The sequence below is a fragment of the Arvicanthis niloticus genome, chromosome 15 (genome assembly GCF_011762505.2).
Source record: "Arvicanthis niloticus isolate mArvNil1 chromosome 15, mArvNil1.pat.X, whole genome shotgun sequence".
In the NCBI taxonomy this organism is placed as follows: Eukaryota; Metazoa; Chordata; class Mammalia; order Rodentia; family Muridae; genus Arvicanthis; species Arvicanthis niloticus.
This window is the reverse complement of record NC_047672.1, coordinates 52564774-52585461: the sequence shown is the minus strand read 5'-3', so window position 1 is coordinate 52585461 and position 20688 is coordinate 52564774. Positions and strand designations below refer to the sequence as shown.

The window sequence follows — 20688 nt, the reverse complement described above, 5'->3', positions numbered from 1 at the left end:
CAGGACACTCAACCTCACCAGAAGGGGGCTGAAACGAAACCCTTCGCTCTAGGAAGCCCGGACTTCCCAGCCCCCCTCGCAGGAGGGCGGGGCGAACGTCCGGCGGCCAATCCCCGCATCCGCACGTCGCCGTGTCCCCGCCCACTCCGCCGAGGCCACGCCCTTCCCCGGGGCTGATGCAGCAGCCGCGACGTCAGCTCTGCAAGACCCCTGGGTGGCGGCTGTGCTGTAGGCGGGCCGAGGCCAGGCCGCGCGGCGGGGAGGGGCGGAGCGAACGGCGGGAGCGAGCCGCGGGAGCGCGCGCCGGGCCCGCCTCGGCCGCCGCCGCCGGGGGATGATCTGGGCGGCCGCGGGCGGCCCTGGCTAGCGGCCCCTGCCCGTGCTGCGGCGGGCCAGGGCAGCGAAGGTCGCGGGTTGGGGGGGTCGTTCTCCTCCCCGCCTCTGGGAGGGACGAGAGGGAGCCGCGGCTGATGTCAGGTACGGCGGGCGGAGGCGCCCGAGGGCTGCGGGTCCCGGGGCTCGGCTGCCGGCGGCGGGGCGACTGAGGGTACGGGAACGCAGCCCGGCGCAGCCAAACAGGTGTCTCGGGCGGCGGGCGAGCGGCCGCCCTCGCGCTCTCCTCAGCCCGGCGTGTCCGGCCGGAGGCGCCCGGGGCGGGCCAGCGCCTAGCGGTCCTGCCCGCCGCCCCGCCCCGGCCTCCGCGCGCCCAGCGGCCGCCAGCTGCCTGCACTCAGGTGCGGGCACCTTCCGGCCACTCCAGTCCCGGGTGCCTGCCGCCGTTGGATCGTCAGCTTTGTCCGGAGCTGGTTGATGATGGTTGGAACTTTCCCTGCCCTTCATTGACTGAGTGAACTAGCCAGGTGTGTTGGGGGCTTGCTACGCGCAGGATTTAAAAAAAAAAAATGTGTGTGTGTTTTCTTCTCTTCCCTTTGGTAACAAAGTGTGATGGGTTTCCTAGATGTTGGCTAGTTAAACAAACTGCTTTGACTTTACTCTCCTAAATTCACTAATTTAAGAGTGAGGATCGGCAATCAATTGTTTTGAGCTCCGTCCACACTCTTCTTACAAGCGGCTTGGGGCTTAGAATATTCTAAGATCCTTCACATTCTGGGAAAAAAAAATAATTTCCCAATATAGATATTTTTGTATTCACGGTGTTGCCTTTGAGTACCTACAGACGAAAAACGTATTCCGAATTTTAAAAGTTACAAAGTTAGAACTTCAGTGCATCAGACCGAATAATTAGGCAGTGTGTAAGGGACAGAAATATAGTAATTTACTGGAAGTTGAGCATAGACCACAGATAGCTCTGCTTGGATGCCAAGGAAAAAAAAAATGCTGTGCATATTACAAGTTGTTTGATTCCGGTGTACGTTTGGAAGTGGAAACTTGAGTTTTTAGAAGGTGTTTAAACGACAGTTTTCCAGTCCTTTATCAGATGAATGTCAGATGAACCTTATGCACACGACATTGTGTGTACTCTTAAGCATTGGATAGCATTTCTGCCAGCCGTAGTATATAATTTTGTACAGTTTAAATGAATATAAAGTTTCAAGTTACCAAACAGTTAACTCCTTTCACCATATGTTAAGTAAAACAGTGATTTAGGAAGGCAAGTATGACTCACTTAAAATTCAGCATTAGTGGAGAGCTAACTAGTCTGTGTCTCAGATTTGCTTGAAATTTATGTTTTCCTGTATCTTTTTACTCGGGACTCAGCATTTTACAAATGCTTTGTGGTTACTTCCCACTTAAACGCCCTCTCCCCCCTCCATTGTCCTCTTAAAAAAAAAATCAGCCAATAATTGTGAATAACGTTAATATTAAGACAATTTTAGAATTTTATAAGCAGTTTAAAAGTACATGAGTTAAGGTTTGGCTAACCTTATGCAGAAGTGTGTGCATATGGTGGCTGTATACTGCTTGTATGTTGATTTTGCTGAAATGAAAATTGTGTTATGCAGCTTATCTATAATCCTATAATATAATCCTATAAGTCGAGTCTTTGGAATTTTGTGGCAATATATTTGTGAATCATATGTAAATAGAAATTGTTTCCTTAGTGCTCCTACTTACCCATTATGTTCAAAAGTTTTGGTTTTTCAGTACAAATATTTTTAAAAGACTTTGTGAGATTTTAACACCTAGTTAAAAATTACCTCAAGGATAAAAAAAAAAAAAAAGATACATGTTTGTAAGTACCGAATCTGGCGGGACTAAGGTCTTTTTTAAAAGTTAAAATTTTAAAGTAACATGCAAAGTAATGAGACCCATATACGCGTTTGTCATTATACTTTGTTTTTATTCACTTAAATAATAAAAAAACACAAGACTGGCTCCATAAAATGTGAAGTTAGCATTCTATTTTTCAATGCAATAAGGAACAAATGACAAAGTATATTAAGTTTTTGCCCCTAATTGAAATGTCACTCCCCACCTGGTGTTGGGGAGTGTAAAAGATCCTCAGCTACAACTGTTTTATCTGTTAGGTGTGAAACAGGAAGCTGTTCTTTATGAATCAGGGAGTCCCTTTAGAAGGTGGGAGGTGCCAAGAAGAAACCTAGAACAAATTATCTTGCACCTGCAGTGTGAAGTGCAGTAAGGGCCTGGAGAGGCAATACTGAGAGAGTCTGAATTTGGAAACCTGATTATTTTAACTATGGAATTGAAATCTGCAGAGCTCCGTGTAGTCACTTGCATTCTTGTTTGCTGTGTTAGTTTTCTGTGGTTACCAACAGCGGATCATTTGAGATGTTGGTGAAACTGTGCTATAGGAGTCCTAGAGTCTGCTGTTCCTCTAAGCTTCTGTGTCTAAGGTTGTCCTTTGTTTTATACCACTCCAGCCTCTGCCCCTGTTATCACAAGGCATTTTCCCTGGGTAGCTCTGCAACCTGGGAACTTGTTTGAAATGCAAACTTTCAGAGTTCTCTTGATTTGGAAACTGTGGCAAGCAGTTTAGATAGGCTGACTGATCAGATGCTTTGCTTTTAGGTGGTAAACAAGTGAAGTGAAAAAAATTGAGGATGCTAACACCAGCTGGAGTTGAGAGTAGGATGCCCAGGGAAGACCCCTGTGAAGAGCCCAAATAGGCTGTGGGCTGAAACAGGAATGCCCGAGAGCAGAGTGTTTGCATCAAAGAACAGCAAGACCCTGGTGCGTGTAAGGAACAAAGCAGAGTTCAAAGTTAAAACACAGTGGGGAAAACAGTCTTAGGCAGGATAAATAAGTATAAATAAATATAAAATAAAGGTCATTTTAAGGTTTTGGTTTTTTAAAATGAGTCTAGGCAGGTGGTAGAGGGAGGCATTTGAGAATATGAGTGACAAGGTCTAATTTTAGTTGATAGTATGACTCTGGTATACTAGCAGAAATAGACAGAAGAAAGAAGGGTGTGAGGAAGAGAAGTGTTGGCCGGAAGGAAGGCTGTTGCAGTCCTTGTAAGACAGCTCACAGGAGGGTGGAGGCAGTGGAGACAAGCTAACCCCACAAGGTACACAAGACAGTGAGTGCAAACAGTTAGCCTTCCCCTTAGTAACCTCCTTCTCGTCCTTAAAGATATTTGATATTGCAATCAGTCTTTATATATTCTTTCTGAGGTGATTTTATATATATATATATATATATATATATGAATGAAACTACACTACAACAGGTTAGAACAGGGGTGTGCCTTTGCCATTGTGGGTCAACATCAGGTGTCTTCCTCAATCGCTCTCTATGTTTTGAGATGGTCTGTCACTGAACCTGGAGGGTAGCTGGTTGGTAGGCCCCTGGGGGCTGGGGGTGGGGGCTTGTGGCACTGTTTTCTCACTATGCCTTGCTTTTTTTTTTTTTTTTTAACATGGATTCTGGGGGGTTGAACTCAGGTCCTCACTGAGCCCTTGCCCCTTCCTGGTGGAGTGGTTTTTGACTAAAGCTGATTTACTTCTCTAAGAGGATTATGATCCTTGTCCAGATAGAACTTCGGTTGCCACTCCTAGAAGAAATGCTGCTGTCATGTCATGTAGTAAGTACAGGCTGTGAAGCTTCCAAATGTCGTAAGAGTTAATAGGACAGCCCCCACAACAGTGCCACTAGCCAGCTCACACTGCCACTGGTGTCGAGCTTTAGAAAATGTGACTTAAAAGCACTTGCTGAGGTGAGAACATGGGGAGTGGAGGGAGGAGGGCATTTTAGTCAGATGACAAAAGTACAGAGCTGACTAAACTGGGATGTTTGAGAATCTATTGATAGTCAGGAGGATTGAATGGATTAGTGAAAGGTGAGATTGGAATGGACAGTCATCCAGGAGAGGCTTTATATGTCTTGTTAGTTAAGGACGTTTCTTTTCACACATGTAGGCTGTAGAATTCTGTGAGGATTCATGGAGTGGCATGGCCACCTTTTCAAGTTAGAGATCGTTCTGGTAAAGGGGAAATGAGTTCAAGAGTAGCGTGGAGGGAGACAGGTTCCATGTCTCAGGAGCTTACAGTTGACAGAGTGAAATAAGACAGAGTAGATGTGGAAGAGGATGGGATTTGACATTGGAACTTGGATATGGGTGACAGGTAAAACATGAGGACTATCTGTGGAGCGCTTCTGGAAGCACGTCTGCTTAGAGAGCATAAGGCCCTGGGTTTGATCTGCAACAACCCCCTATCCCCCCCACCGCCCCCCCACACACTGTTTTTCCCCCCTAATTACTAGATTCAATAATCAGATGAATATTAGTGAAAGAGGAGCAAACTGCTGGTAACGTAGATAATTACCTGTATTTAAGGTAAGGTATTTAAGGAAGGTATTGACTTGCTTTGGGGCTTGTTGAGTTTGAGCTGCCTGTGGTCATGGTGTATTTGAGTCTATGTGATTTTGAATCTTAGAGAGTTCTGAGAAGGGTCAAGAGATATAATGGAGTGGAGGATTCATATGTTTTTCATTTTACTCTCTAGATAAATATCTTTAGTTTTTGTAGGAAAAGTAAAAGCCTTTTTTGTTTTACATATACAGAAATGTGTGTGTGTGTGTGTACTATTTTAAATTGTACAACGAGATAGTGCTGTGTTTGCTTTAGTACTTTGTTTTAAAAGTAAGTCTTTTGTACAGTTAAAATGAGGGAAGCTGTATTGGGGAAACTAAGTGGCAGTGATAGAAGGGAGAGTAGTAGAGCCCTTTAGTTTCAGTGCTGCTGCAAGGTGGCATCAAGGGACTAGGAGTGAAAGGCGTTATTTTGTGTTGTTTTGTTTTTTTCTGAGACCAGACTCATGTAGGCTGGACAGCCTAGAGCCTTCTACTTGTGCCTTCCGAGTGCTGGGGTTAAGGTGTGACCCACCATGCTGCCTGCTACTCTGAAGGTGGTAGGAGGAGGGCTGGGCTCCATCCAGCCCTCGGGGAGAGCTTAGGTAAGACTGAGTAATGAAACCTAATGCTCTTTTGTATATTTTGTCCTCTTTCATTTTCTTTGGTTTGGTTTTGTTTCATGCTCTACTTCTACAAAACTACCTATTAGCAGTTAAAAATGTTAGCCACAGGTGCAAATATTTTCTTCATCAATACGTGTAGGTTATTGTTCTTAACAGCTGCAGTGTATGATACTCTATGAACTAATATCTGAACATATGGCTGTCATGAACATCTTTGAAGGCATCTATGAATCTCCCCATAAGTCAAATTTCTGATCATGAAATGATTGTTCAGGGTATATTCAGTTAAGCTTCTAAGATAATTGCCAAATATTCTTTGAAAAGACAGTAATATATGTTGTAAGAAAGATTGTATGGTACCAGTTAGTAAATAGTGTATGTTAACAAACCAGAAATTCTGCCAGTATGCTAGCTTAGAAACAGACTCTCTTCATTTGATTTGCCTTTCCTTAATTGTTGGTGAAATTGAATACCCTTGACTACAGTCTTGACTGAATCTTTTGTGTTTGTTTTTTTTTTTTTATGTTGTTAATCATTTGTGCCTTTACTCTATACACATTTTAAAGCATGTTATAAAGAAACGTTTCTTTACAGCTGCTTTGCCTTCAGGACTTGCCCACTGAAGAAACTGTTTTTCTGTAGACCCAGCTTCTGAGTTTTAGGAAGCTCTCAGTTCACCATAAAATATGCAAAAAGATGTTTTCTCCTAGCCTGCTTTTAAAATATTGAAATCTTAGAAGTTGTAATTGTTAATTATTAGCAAAGGACACAGCTGGTTGCTTTTGTGTTTTCCAAAGGATTAATTATTTTCATACTATGCCTTGAATAAGCCATCCCTTCCTTGATGTCAAGTGCTGTGTGGATTATATATTACATTTCCACAAGTAATTTTTTTTTGTTTGTTTGTTTGTTTTGTTTTTTCCCACAAACCATTTCAATCTGATGAAAAACTACCCAGTGTCTGACTGGGTGATTCCTTTGCTGCAGTGCAGAAGACTGAACAGCTGGGGAAATAGCAGATTTCACTGAAGAAGACTTCAGTACTGTAAGGTTTTAGAGAAGGGTGGCGTTGAGGCAAAATTCTACTGTTGTAGTATTTAATAGTTTTAAAACTACAGAGACTGCGTGTCAAAAGGTTAAACATCCGGCCTGGTGTTTGGAGACCACGGGATAATTGTGGAGAGTTCTGTCTGCACACCCTTATCTGACACTCCACTGGAAGCCGACGATGCTTTGGTTGCATAATGATCAGTCATCCACGCAAGAAGTAGAAGTCAGTCTCACTGATGGCTTTGAAACGACGGAGTTTTTAGCAGTCTGTAGAGTTGCTCAGCTACTCTCTGCTATTAATTGACATGCTTGCAAAGGCACTGTGATTGGCCTGTCAGTCTCAGCATTAAATTGTTAAATCATTTCAGTCCACCTCTGATTTGTTTGTTTTGTTTTTTAGTTTGGTTATAAAAAAAAAAAGAGAAAGTATGTGTATGTGTATTTGAGATAAGGTAGCCAAGGCTGACCCTAGGCTGCCTTCAAGCCCTGCCCCCTTGTCTTCACCTCCAAAGTGCTGAGATTATTTGTGTGTACCACCATGCCTCGATGTAAACATTTTAATATGCAATATGCATTGTGTTTTTCCCTTCACCCATTCACCATTCAAGAATTACCCATTCCCTGGTCAGATGTGATGGCACAAGCCTTTAATTCCAGCACTTATGAGAGTTCCAGGATAGCCAGGGGTACATAGTAATGTCATCCAATAAAAACTTCACGCATTCATTTTTCCAGGCCAGGTTGGTCTACATTACACGTTCCAGGACAGCCAGGGAGGGATACATAGTGTTATGATCCAATAAATAAATAATATTATACTAATTAAGTTTTCCAAACTTTTGAAGTACTTGTTACGTGGTTATTTAACTTTTAAAACTCTGTGTTTGGGATGGGATCACATTATACACACAGATTGATCTGTAGAAAACTGTCTCGTGTGTGTGTGTGTGTGTGTGTGTGTGTGTGTGTGTGTGTGTGTGAGAGAGAGAGAGAGAGAGAGAGAGAGAGAGAGAATACCCCTAAAATGCTAATCCTAACCATCAGTGTTCTGCTCTAGAGCACCGCATCCTGTGAAGCTGAAACTCAGTACATTTAAACAAGTCCCATTCTACCTACCCACAACCCCTGCCAACCAAAATTCTACCCTGTTACTGAGTTTTACTTAAAGTAAGGGAAACCATACGTTGTCTTCTAACAACTGGTTTGTTTCACTTAACAAAAGGTTCTTTCATCTGTAGCAGATTTGAATTCTCTTCTCTTTTTTTATGATTGGTCAATAAATCTTTTGCATATTTACTAATTTAGTTATCTGTCAATAGATAATGTGTCCCACACCCCTATTCCATTTTAATACTGCTGTGAATACCAGTGTGGGGGAAATACCTCTTTGGGGCTCTGTTTTCAAGTTCTTAGGGTATGTACCTCAAAGTGGAATTAGTGGATTATGTGATAATTACTCCCCTGACCCCCTTTTCAAGATAGAGTCTCACTGTATAACTGCTGGCCTGGAGCTCAGTATGTTGACCTGACTGACCTTGAGCTGGCAGAAATATGCCTGCTTCTCCTACGTGCTGGGATTAAAGTTGAACATCACCACACCCAGTGATTATTTTATTTTTTGAGGACCTGCTGTACTGAACTGCTATCTACTGCAGAAGTACTGTTTTACATTTCTACTGACATGTACACAGATTTTAATTTTTTATGTTCTTGCCAACACCTGTTACCTGCTGATTGTTGGTAGTAGCCATTATTGTGAGTTATGAACTGGCATTTAACTAATAATAGACAAATGAGGAATTGTTTTACTTGCTTATTGACTGTTGTGTATCTTCTGGAGAACGATTCAAATCTTATGTCCATTTTGAGTTGGATTAATTTTGTTTTAGTTAATTTTTTAGGACTTCTTCACAAAATACATATACTTCATGTATATATAAAACATATATATATATATATATACACATACATATATATGTGTATATATATATGAGATTGGTGTTTTGTTTATTCTGTGGCTTGTTTGTTATTTTAAACTGTTGATAAAGTATTTCGATACAAAAAGGTTTGTGTGTATGTGTGTGTGTGTGGGGGGGTGGCTGCTAAATTTAACACTATTTTGACTATTTAAGGCCTCTTGAGCTGGGCGGTGGTGGCGCACGCCTTTAATCCCAGCACTTGGGAGGCAGAGGCAGGCGGATTTCTGAGTTTGAGGCCAGCCTGGTCTACAGAGTGAGTTCCAGGACAGCCAGGGCTACACAGAGAAACCCTGTCTCGAAAAACAAACAAACAAACAAACAAATGGCCTCTTGAGATTCCATATCAATTTTTTAAAACATTGTTGTGATTTTACTAAAAGTTTTATTGAGTCTGTAGATTAGATTGTTAAGGGTATTGACTGTAGCTCAACAATATCTTAACAGTGTGAAGTCTTACAGTCCATGAACATGAAACATATTTATACTTACTTTTTGGTTTATGTTTTAGTGATCAATTATTAGAGACAAATAACTGTTTTATATTGCTCTTCTCTTGGTCACTGTATACATGCAGTGTCTCTTTTCTGTACTTTTATTTTCAGACTATTTGCCTTTGGATCTATTAGTCTCACAGTTACAGCATAGTTGGATCATGTTTAATCATTCTGCCAATCTTGGTTAGAGTTTAATCTGTTTTCATTTAAATTAGTTCCAGGAGGGACTCCTGTCTTAGTTTCCTAGCCCTGTTTCCTGGGTTCCTGTCTCATTTCCCTTTGAGTATGGTGTTTAGCTGTTTTCTTTGGGTATTAGGAGAATTACACTTGATAACCTTAAGCTTCAGTTCTAGCTTGAGTTCATGCCGTTCAGTCTCAGTAGCATACAAAATGCCTTCTTCTGTAACCCCTCCAGTTTACGTGTTGATACCACACAACTGCATCTTTATACATTGTGTGTCAAAACTATACTAATGCCTGTCTCTTAAATTATATGGAAACCAAGTGTAGAGCTAAAAGAGTTATAATAGTATAAGGTGTTCAGTCTGCCTCTGTGTGTGTGTGATTTTTATTTACTTCTGTTGTCAACTGTACTTTTACAATATTCTGCACTTCTTGCAGAGCAGGTCTGTAGTAATAAACTGCTTTGGGGGTGTTTACACAAGATTGTCTTAAGTTCCCTTTCACTTTTAAAGAAAAAAAACCTGTCAGATGTAGGATTCGTGGTTAACACTTTTTTCTTTTTAGCACTTTAAATATCCCAGCCTACTACCTTCTGTCCTCCACAGTTTCTGATGAGAAGTATGCTAATCATACTGACAGTCACTTGTAGGCTGTGAATCACATTTTCGTGCTTTCAGAATTGTCTCTTGGGCCTACGGTTTGATTGAAACATATTTTGGTATAAGTCTTGATTACATCCTCCCTGGAGTTTACTCAGCCTCTTGGGTGCTAATATTGAAATCTTGTATTGAATCTGGGAATTGCTAGTGGTTGTTTTTTTGGCTAGTCTCTCCCTCTGCTTAGGCACTCTAGTCTCTCTGCTGGGCTCCTCCACTGTGTCCCAGACCTCATACACTGCTCACATCTGTCTTTTTTGTCCCACTCCTCAGACTCAGTCATTTTAGTTGTTCTGTCTTCAGGCTTAGCATTTCTCTCTTTCTCCTGCCTGCTCAAATTTAGGCTTGTTCTTTCTAGTAGATTTTTAAATTTACTTAACAATGCTGTTACGCTTTAGATTTTCTGTTTTATTCCTTTTGTAGGTTTTCTGTTTTTTCAAAGTCTTTATTTAATAGATTACTGTCAGGTCTGTCTTAGAGACAGTTAAGTTTAAAGGAATCATTTTCTCATTTGTTTTAAAAAAAACCAGTTGTTTCCATGTGATCATGAAATCAGATTGTCCCATTTCCTAGTGTTTGGTGTTTTTTTTTTTTTTTTTTTTTGTTGTTATTATTATTTTTTTAAATTGCTGTGGTCTGTCTCTGTGTCAAGGATAAGTATAACCAAGGTGAAGGTGTTTCTGAGATTATACTTCATCTGGTCATATACACTGGCTTTGTAATTGCCCTGTGCATGCAGTGGCTTTTCGATGTTGTAGTTCTTAATGTCTAATTCTTAAACAGAAGGAGAGAAAAACATAAAAAGGGCCAGAGAAGGTATCAGCTTTTCAAATCCCCTAGAAGTCACTTCAGTTAGAGAGGGAGGGGCTTATCCCCGTAGGTGAGGGTGTATCAGCAGTGGCTGCCCATCTCAGTCTAGTTCTGTAATCAGAAGCAACAGTCAGCCATTTCTGGGATTCAGAAGACAGGTTTCTTACTGCCCACCTTTGTTCCCATAACCTTCAAACAACTGCTCCACAAATCTGTGCTCTGCAAACAGCTGCCTACCAAGCAGATCTAGTAGTAGAGGGAAAGGTGGGTAGTTACTTCCAAGAGGTGAAATTAACTGAAATCACCTACAATTTACCTTACTTTCCAAGTCTTTCACAAGAAATTTGGAGTCTATGATAGTTTTCAGTGTTGTAAATAGTTAACATCAGAATCTACCTATGTACTGTCCAAGTGGGAGAACTGATTCCAACACTAGTGTACCCTTTTCCGAGAAGCTATTGCTGACTGCACATAAGTCAGACTGTGGTATGTTTTCCCATTTATTGAATTTTAATTTTTGGTCCTTTAGTGGGATATTTCCCTTTATGTAGAGTCTGTACATTTAAAGTTATAGTTATTCTTTGTTACCTACAGCTTTTTTGGTTTCTATTACAATTATTTTTGATATAGTTACTTATTTTCTGTATATAAAAATATGATTCACTTCACAAATAGCCACCTTTAAATGATTTCTTTTAAGTGTTTCCAACTCTTCACAGTTGGTCAAATTATCAATTATCATGATGGTTTTGACACCTTCTTAAATACATATACCTGTAATTTTCTTGTACAGTTGCACTGGTATGTGCTTCTGGAAGTCTTTACTCTAGACAGGAGAAATTTCACAAGTGATTATGTTTCTGTGGTAGAACTAATGATCTCTAACTTTTTGTTTTTATGATGTGCTTATCAGAACATAACCTCATGGGGAGTCAGTAAGCACCAGAATTTTGTTTAGTGGTAATACAGAAATTTAAGAAAATTATTATGCTATGTGCTGTATGAGTATGGGTCTGTAGTTATTGCAGTACATGTGTGGCAGTCCAGAGGACAATTTTCAGAAGTCAGTTCTCTCTCCCTTCCTTTGGGAGTCCTGCCGTGGTCTGGCTTGTGCAACAAGCACTTTTACCTACTGAGCCATCCCTGTATCTGGATTTTTAAATAGTTAAAGTGTTTTTGAAAATGTTACGATGTGTTTATCAGAGTATTAAATAAATATTCTTCTTCCTCTAATAGTTTCAACTTACAGAGGGTTTATTGGACTATAACTTCATCGTAAGTTGGACACCAGTCTTAGAGTTTCTCTTGCTGAGATGAAACATGAACAAAAGCAGTTTGGGAAGGGTCTGTTTTGCTTACTCTTTTATATCACAGTTCATGGTTGAAGGCAGTCAGGGTAGGAACTTGAACAAGACAGGAACCTGGAGGCAGGAGCTGATGCAGTGATCCTAGGGGGATGCTGCTTACTGGCTTGTTCCTAAGGTGAACTGTGGACTTGTGGTAATTTTTAGGTTCATTAGTTATGTAGCACTTTCCTTAAAATGCCAGCTAATTCTTAGCTGTATTCATAACTTACAGTGGTGCTAAAAATTAATTGTAATCTCTGGACATATTTTGGGCCTAATCACCAACGAGCCTCAATTGTAAGATGATCTAATGTGCCATTGCCTGTGAGAGTTCCACAGTACAAATCCAAACTAGTTAGTTTTTAACCTTTCACTACCCCAGAATCATGGTAGCAGATAAATCATCGTAGCTTTGTTCAGAGGCCTGCTAAAGTCTTCCTTTGCCTTGATCTTAAGCTCCTAATTCTCAGTCCCAACATCTAGTTCCTCCTGTGTGTGGAATGTAGCTGCCTTCACTCTGTCTGCAGCTGAATTGCCACTTGTAAGTGCTGTGGACGTTACTAGCACATTCTCTTCCTGAGGCTGATTCTGAGCTGTGATCAAGTGCTGCCGGGAGGAATTGAGTTAAATGGCCATCCATGTGACCCTTAGCTTCCTTCCTTAAGATTTTTTTCCAGATAATATTTTGGTTGACTCTTAAAGAGAAATTAGGGTACAAAATGGTTAAGAAAGAGAGTTTATTTGCATTGCTTCAATATTAACTAAGCTGATACAGACCTATGCGATCATAGGTCATAGACATTTGAAACAAGTTTTAAAGACATACATCCCACATAGGTGGAGGAATTGCATCAGTTGTTTGCCAGAAGTTTTGAGCTGGAATGAAAGTACTGCCTTGCAAGAAAGAGATTGGATAATTTAAAGAAAATTTTAAAAAAGAAAAGTGGGTGGATAAGAAACAAAGAAAAAGAAAGTCTTGGGGTAGGGTTGCTATGTACACCCTCAGCCCTTGGGAGTGGAGATGGGAGTATCAGGAGTGACCCTCAGCTACTGAGGTAGCAAGCGTGAGGCCAGCCTGTGCTATGCAAGACCTCATTCAAACAAGCAAACAGAAAGGAACTCTCAAGAAAGACTTCTTTCTTGTCATGCTTCGCTCAGATGAAACTTTAGATTTAAACTACAGAATGGAGCACACTGGATGATGCCCAAGATTTATTTGGGGAAAAATGGTTTGGTTTGGTTTGGATTGGATTTTCTTGAAAGTTTATTTGGAGGGTAGATGTGTTTAAAACCTGGTCTCATATCCTTTTGACCTAGTATTTTGAGATGCCTCAGTAAGAAATAAAGTCATATCTTTTAATTTAAAATTTCCATTCTTTTCAATAAATCCCTTTCATCCATATACGTCATCTTGAGTTTTTTCCTAGGAGGGCATAACTTAAAATAACTAGTGTGTGTTCTGCATTCTCTTTGCTGCTATAATGTTTGGGAGGTTGAAGGTGGACTGTACTTTTTTGTATTCTATATTTTAGGTTTTTTTCCCATTAATAAGTATTGATGTCAAACTTTTAAAAGAATTTGCTATGTGATTTTCTAGCATAAATAATTAAGTACAAAAGGCTTTTGAAAAATTGAGGTATTTTATTTGGAGAGAGAAGATATTGTAAATATACAAATGTAGCACATGAATATAGTAACCCAGAGCAGAGGTCAAATTCTGAGGTAAAACCTTTGCAAGGTACTTGACAGAACAAAAGACAATGGTTGGAGGGTCTTTGTTATGAACTGCAGAGGAGTTCTGAAAGCCTGAGAATTGGATAAGGACTTGGTCTCACTGTAAAAGTAGTCACTGATGTCTTGGCGAGAGAATATTACTTATCTGCTGATGTGACTGAAAACAAAGCATAGCAGAAGAGATACTCTGATAAGTGTACATCAGTGAGATTGTTAGTTTTGTTCCAGACCAATGCAGTAAAGCAAATATCACAACATAAAATCAATCAAACTTTCTTGTTCCTCCCAAACCAAATGTATACTATATTTACATAGTACTATAATTGTGCAATAACATCCTCTTTTAAAAGTGTATGCCATGATAAAAATTTAAAAATACTTAATTGCTAGAAAATAGCAACAGCCTCCTGAGCCCTCATGAGTCATACTCTCAGTGGACTTAGGACTCCTTGACTGCTCCTTGATGGGGGCTGGATTGCTGAAGGTTAGGGAAGGGGTGGTATAACTATTTCTGAAAGCATATAACAAGATTGCCTTATCAGTTGTCACTTTCCTGAAAGATCACTTTCGTGTGGAAGCTGTAGCAATAGGTGCATATTGGACTTTCCCAAAATTATACTGAGCCCTCTCAAAACTCTGCCCTCCATTCGGCTGTTCAGGCTCCCCTTCCCCGCCCATAATGGCTTGATCAGCCTGCAATAGCAATGTGGGAATTCTGAGAGGGAAAGCAGGATGGGGATGGCTGGGAGTGGAAGAGACCTCAGGAGGTGGTGAGCACAGTGAAAACACTCTTGGGAGGCAGCTTCAGTGAGACAACTTGTTTAATGAGGGGAACAAAGGCTACTTAAACCTTTGGGGATTGGGTAGGGACTTTGGGAGTAAGTATACATCATTGGCAGGGCTCACAGTGCTGGGGATGCCACATTTGCATAGGGAGGAATTCCTGTTGCTGCCAGATATGACTCTATAAAGAGGAGAGGAAGTTTAATGGGGCTACTGGGTTACATGACCTCTCATGGGCAAAGGTGGAGGCACAGGGCTATGTGCCCTGGGACATGCAGGCCTGTGGCAGGGTGGGGAACCATCCTAGTCTTGCAGATCTTTGGATAGAATTCTGGGGTTTGGACACACCTCAGTCCCAATCTTGCTCCAAGCCTGCTCCACCCCAGTCCCATGGTTCCTTGGCCCCACACATTATCTGCTGTTTTGATGAATATTCTGAACCCTATGTTGTTATTTGAGTAGTGTTTATTGTGTCTTCATCAGGATTGGTTTCCTTCACTAAAAACTCTTTGCCCTTCTATAAAAATTACTCTTCATTTATTAAAGTTGTATGATGAAATTCTAGTCACTTAGTCACATATTCAGACTGCATTTCCAGTTCTAATATGAAATTTCAGCAACTACAGTCCATAGTTCTAGTTCTCTTGCTATTCCTACCCTACCTTCAGATGCTGCCTCCACTGGTCCTGAATTTCTTGGAATTACCAGAGTGTTCAAATTAGCTTTTTATAAGATGCCTTCCACAAATCGCAGATGTTCATGTTTATATTGAGAATGTTAAATCCTTGATCCTTTCCAAGTGGCATTCATTTTCCTTTGGCAAGACTCATCAGGAAAATCACTGTCTAAAGCAGATACATTCTTTAAAAAACTATATTTCTTAAATAAGATTTGGAGCTCCTCATTGATCCACAGGCTTCAGAATGGATGCTGTGTTGGGTGTGACAACAGCATTAAGCTTGCTATATATCTCCACCAGGCCCTGGGGAGCCAGGCACAGTGGCAATGAGTAGTGGTGTTGTAAAGAGAAGGCTTTTTTTCGAAGAAGCAGGTTTCAGTAAGCCATGCTTAAGGAAGTACTATCAACTGGGTTTTGTTATTTCAGTACACAGCACAGGGAGAGTACATTCGGTATACTTCTAAAGATAATTTGGGGAAATTAAATGCCATCAGCTTCATTCACCCCTAACAAGATAATCAGGTCTATGTTGTGAAGCTTTGAAGCCAGGTTTGTCATCTCCTTTCCATCTATGAAAGTCTTACGTGACATCTTTTTCTAGTATAAGGCTGTATGATTTACACGGAAAATGCTGTCACTTAGCCACCTCCAGCATTGTCCGTAGCTAGATCATCTGGATAATTCCCACAGTTTCTACATAAGCATTTTCTGCTTCATTTCACATTCTATGTCAAGACCTTATGAACCAACCTCTGCTAGCTTTATATTTTCCTTGCTCACCTCTGGCCTTTGTTGAATTAAGTTAGGGTCTTGCTCTGAGTTAGGCTTTGGCTTAGTAAATACCACAGTGGATATGCAGTGCACCATTTCATACCAGCAATAAGACTTAAATTTCTTTGTCAGTCATGTATACGGAGCGGTAGAAATGTCAATTTGCTTCAAGAACTTCTTTTGTTCTACTACATAGCTAGTTGCTGTAAGACTCCTGGTTTGACATGCCTTTCTTACTAGGTATATTTATTTTCAGCTTTTAGTTTAAACTGGTAAATGTCTGTAAGAGTTTGTTTCACTTGAACACTTAGGATCCATTGTAAGATTATTGTTTGACGTAATGTCAGTATTGTTGAATCCTAGGAAGGAGTGGAAATGGAGAACAAGAAGTTAATGAATCAATCAGAACACAACTTTTATTGGGCTCATGGCCTCATACAGGAGTGTTTCATGGTATCCCAAAACTACTAAAACTGAAAGCAGAGGTCACTGGTTACAGATCACCATAGTATGTAATAACAGTGAATCACGCCTGTAACCCTATCTGTTTGGAATGCAAGACAACTGGATTACATGTTCAGGATATAGAAAGGGTTCTAGGCCAGCCTGGACTACTTAGTAAAACTGTCTCAAAATAAGAAGTGAAAGTCTTGCCTGGCATGCATGAGCCCGTCAGCTAGGTTCCTAGCACTGCTCCTGCAGTTTTAGTGCCCCCGAATTGGGCATATTACTAAATTGTGACAGTGGTAGAAAGTGAGCAGCTGCTTTTGGAAAAATAGACTTGTTCAGTATAGGACTGTCACAGCCTTCAATTTATCAGGAATACAAAATGTCTGGAAAGGCAGTAATAAAAGATCCACCTATGTCTACAGAAAGCAAACATAATAATCTTCTTCAGAAAGTAAATACTGTGTGGTACCCATATGAGAAGACCATGATATAACTATAATATCTACAAAATTTGGAGGAAAAAAGTATACGGTATCAGGTTGTACTTTCTCTATGAAATCAATAGCAGGCATTCTTGAGGCTGCAGGAATTCCAGTTGTAGTACCAGTTAGTACTGGCACAACTAGTTGCTGGGTGCCAGCTGGTGGCATGTGACAGGAGTGAGAAAAGCTCTGATAAATGACTGCTGATGAACTTGGAGTTCACTTTATATAGATCCAAGATGCAGCAATGGACCAACTACAGTGCACAACAAACACCAAAGGAACTAATAAAATGAGTGTGAGCACAGTGTACGTATGGATTTCTATATTTCTCATAGCAAAAACATGCTGCCTTTCATTCAAATTCAGAAAATAAAACTATGTTCTTGATAATTTTCTCTATCTTCAAAAGGAATCATTTATTTAAAGAAAGATCATTCTAAATATTTAACTTCTTTAGATTAATTTCATTTCCTTTTTTCTTATAAATTCAAAGAAATAGAATTCACACTGTTAAATCTTTGAAATTGTATAACCAGAGTAATCTCAATTTTTAAAAACTATAACAAAGCGGTTAAGAGTCAGAATTCTTAATTCAGTTTGCCACTGTGACATACAATGTTACTGATCTACTTGCATTCATCTGTAAAATGCAAATAAGTTCAGCAATTTATCTACATAAAGCTCTTACCACATTTTTGCACTTACTTGTGTGTGTTCACACATACATGTGCACCATGCCCTATATGTGGGGGACAGAGGACAACTTGCAAAAGACAGTTCTTCTCTTCCATTATGCAGGTCTCTGGAATTGAACATGTGTTGCCAGGATAGGCAGCAAGTACTTTTACTCATGGAGCCATTTTGCCTTCCCTCTATATGAAGTTATTATATAATATTTCTGACATGTTTGCCATAGTTAGCTCTTCCATTATCTTCTACTATTCGTAGTTATAGATCTATAACCATTATTACCAAATGTTAATAATGATTATTTTTGAGTATTGAACTTTGGGTTATTTCCTCCTTTATTTTCATTTTTTTCTTTTTTCTCCTTCCCTTCTCCCTCTTGCTCTGCCCCAGCTCACTCCTGGCCCCACTCACTCTGGCACCCATATGAGGGCATCAGATCTCATTACGGTTGGTTGTGAGCCACCATGTGTTTGCTGGGATTTGAACTCCTGACCTCCTGAAATGCAATTGGTACTCTTAACTGCTGAGCCGTCTTACCAGCCCTGTTTCCTCCTTTATACAAATCTTTACTGGTTGAATTTTTTTCTTCACAACAATACAGAGCCCTTTCTTTAAAATCCAAATGATTTTTTAATTTTTTTAGTTCTTTTTTTGCATCTGAGGTCACAGTTTACAAGCCTAAAGATGTGTATTTTTAAAATGTCCCTCACTTAATTCTCATGATATATGGGGCTTAGAAAGCACTTGAAATAAACAACTCTCTCCCACCTAAGCAAGCTTCCATAATTAATATACAGCATGGAAGGAGTGACGTCTTCTTCCAGTCTAGTGTACTGCATGCAGTATGACTGAAGAATCTGAGAGAAAGACATGTTCTTATCAGAAATCTAACTGGGCTTTGGGAATGCATTCCACCTTCACAAGGTGACTGCTTTATTGTAGGAGCAGGGAAGAAAATAGGAGTTCACCAAGAGTCATAAAGGCAGGAGTCCCTCAGATTGGAAGGGGAAGAACAGCGAGGAGCCTGCGTGTGCTCTGACTCGGCTCTGAGAAGAGTGGTTGTGGATGGCAGCATCAGACAACATCCCAAAGTATTTTAAAATTGGAAGCACATTATAAAACACCAAGCGCTTCTCTGCATCTCTCCGAGACAGATGCTAACTTTGAGTTTTGCTTTGTGTTATTGACACTTCAACTGTTTATTTTCTAAATTGGTATAGTCAGCCTTCTTCTATATCCAAGCACTTCTATGTCCAGGCACTTGGTATCCATAAACTGAGCCAACCATAGATTAAAGCTGTTGGAGAAGTGTGTGTGTAATAAACATGCAGTCATTTTCCTTGTCCCTTTCCCTAAACAATACAGAACTATAAAAACGATAAGACAGATCATTTATATTGTATTCAATATTATGGATTCTTTAATTATACTGAATGTATATAGGAGACTTGTTACATATAAGTACCTTTCCATTTTCCATAGAAGATTTAGCCATCTGTGGATTTGCTTATTCTGGAGGAGTCCTAGAGCCAATTTGCCACGAGAGCGAAGAACACCCTTAACTGTCCAGAGTGGCAAGTACCTGGCTCACCTATCCTGACTACTCTCTTCTTCCTCCTCACTAGTTATCACTGTCTCAGTATCTTCCCACAGTCTGTTATACTTTGTTCATCTTTTCTCATTTGCGTTGATGACTGATGTAGGTGAACCCAGTGAAGCATTCCATAAATACAGTGGTAGAGCCTTTTCAGTTTTGTGATTATGATAGTGGTGATTATTGGCTCATGCCAATTATCTTTTAAGTTCTTCTTCTGACTCTGTATATGCATTTTGTCCTTTCTATTAATGGTGATTGTTTGAAAATGAGGAATTTAATGGATAAAACATTGATATTTCTTAAGTAGGTAGATGGGAGTGCATATCTTTGCTTTGTAATTGTGCTAACCATTTATATGACATGGAAAGGAGTTAGATGCAAATACCTTTCCATTTTTTCATTACATTACTTATACTGCCTAATATAGTTATACTATATTGTGTTGGAAATAGTGTCAAGGGAAAGTCTGTATTACCTGTTGACTTTTAAAGATTTTGTGTGTGTGTGTGTGTGTATGCATGCACATGCAGAATATGCATGCATGAAGGCTATCAGGAAAGGCTATCAGATCCTCAGAGTCAGAATTATAGGTGCTTGTGGTCAAAATTGACAGCTTGTTGGAGGCTAATTGGCTCTAGGACTCCCCCAGAATAACTAAATCCACAGATAGCTAAATCTTTTCTAGAAAATGGAAAGGTACTTGTATATAACAAGTTACATGGGTGCTAATGTCTGCACTTTGATCTTCATAATGAACGATTTCCCCAGTTTGACTTTTTAAACTTTGTTTTCTTGTAAATTGCACACTATGAGAATAGAAAGTGAACTAGCATATGGCAGATGGCTTAGAATTTCTGGAACTTCTCTTAGAGAACTAGAAAGTATATACATACATACACACATACATACATACATATATAAAACTGTTGATAAGTTATTATCTGTTTGTAGCACACAGACCAAGTTAATTATGTTTTTGTTGAAGTAGGCAGTGATACAGGTCATTCTTTGGGGTCTTTGGGGTCTTTGGGGCTGCAAGCACTTACTTACCCTCATGTTTTAGGTCTTTCATCTTCTTATGCTGCTCAGTTTGTGCAAACGCTCCATCTCCTTTTCATGCTTTCAAGCTCATCCTCATGGTGTTTCTTCAAGACAGCCAGGTGATCTGTATTCTTCTCTCAGAAGTACAGTTCCTCCTCAGACTTTTCTCTCTTCCCATAGGCTCCACCCAACAGGCTTCTCAGGTAGACCTGGCGCCGGTGTCCAGGCTTTCCTACTCAGAGAGAGATGCAGCTTTTACACTTTTAAAGAACAGAGACAGTCTGTAGCTTGCAAAGCTTGAAGCACTTTATTTCTAGTTCTTCACAGAGTTTGCTCACTCCGTATTGAAGAATAAGTGATGATTGATACAGAAGTGAAGGCACTAGAAGAGTTACAGCCAAGAATGAAAATTATCCTGGCAAACAAGCTTGGTTCATGGAGGGTCCTGGTGAGAGGAGGGTCCCAGGCTCAACCTTCTACTTGCTTGTAATTGTTCACAAAGGGCTGTTAAAACAACACATAAAGAGGTAAAGTTATAGGT

At 40.1% G+C, this 20688-nt stretch overlaps 1 protein-coding gene across 4 annotated transcripts in view; it reads left to right on the top strand.

The window, feature by feature from the left end:
• Positions 1–245: 245 nt before the first annotated feature.
• C1galt1 (core 1 synthase, glycoprotein-N-acetylgalactosamine 3-beta-galactosyltransferase 1) overlaps positions 246–20688 on the top strand; it is a 34295-nt gene continuing 13852 nt past the window's right edge. Inside the window, exons 1-2 of one of the 4 annotated variants that reach the window (XM_076913705.1) lie at positions 246–860; positions 5237–5378. Coding sequence is in view for 1 of the 4 variants with exons in the window: in XM_034519080.2 (XP_034374971.1) it covers positions 471–477 (7 nt within the window). In the remaining 3 variants the exon portion in view is untranslated. Of the gene's footprint in view, positions 861–5236; positions 5379–19527; positions 20675–20688 lie in introns of those variants that run through there. The other 3 variants (XM_034519080.2, XM_034519081.2, XM_076913706.1) reach the window with 3 other exon arrangements.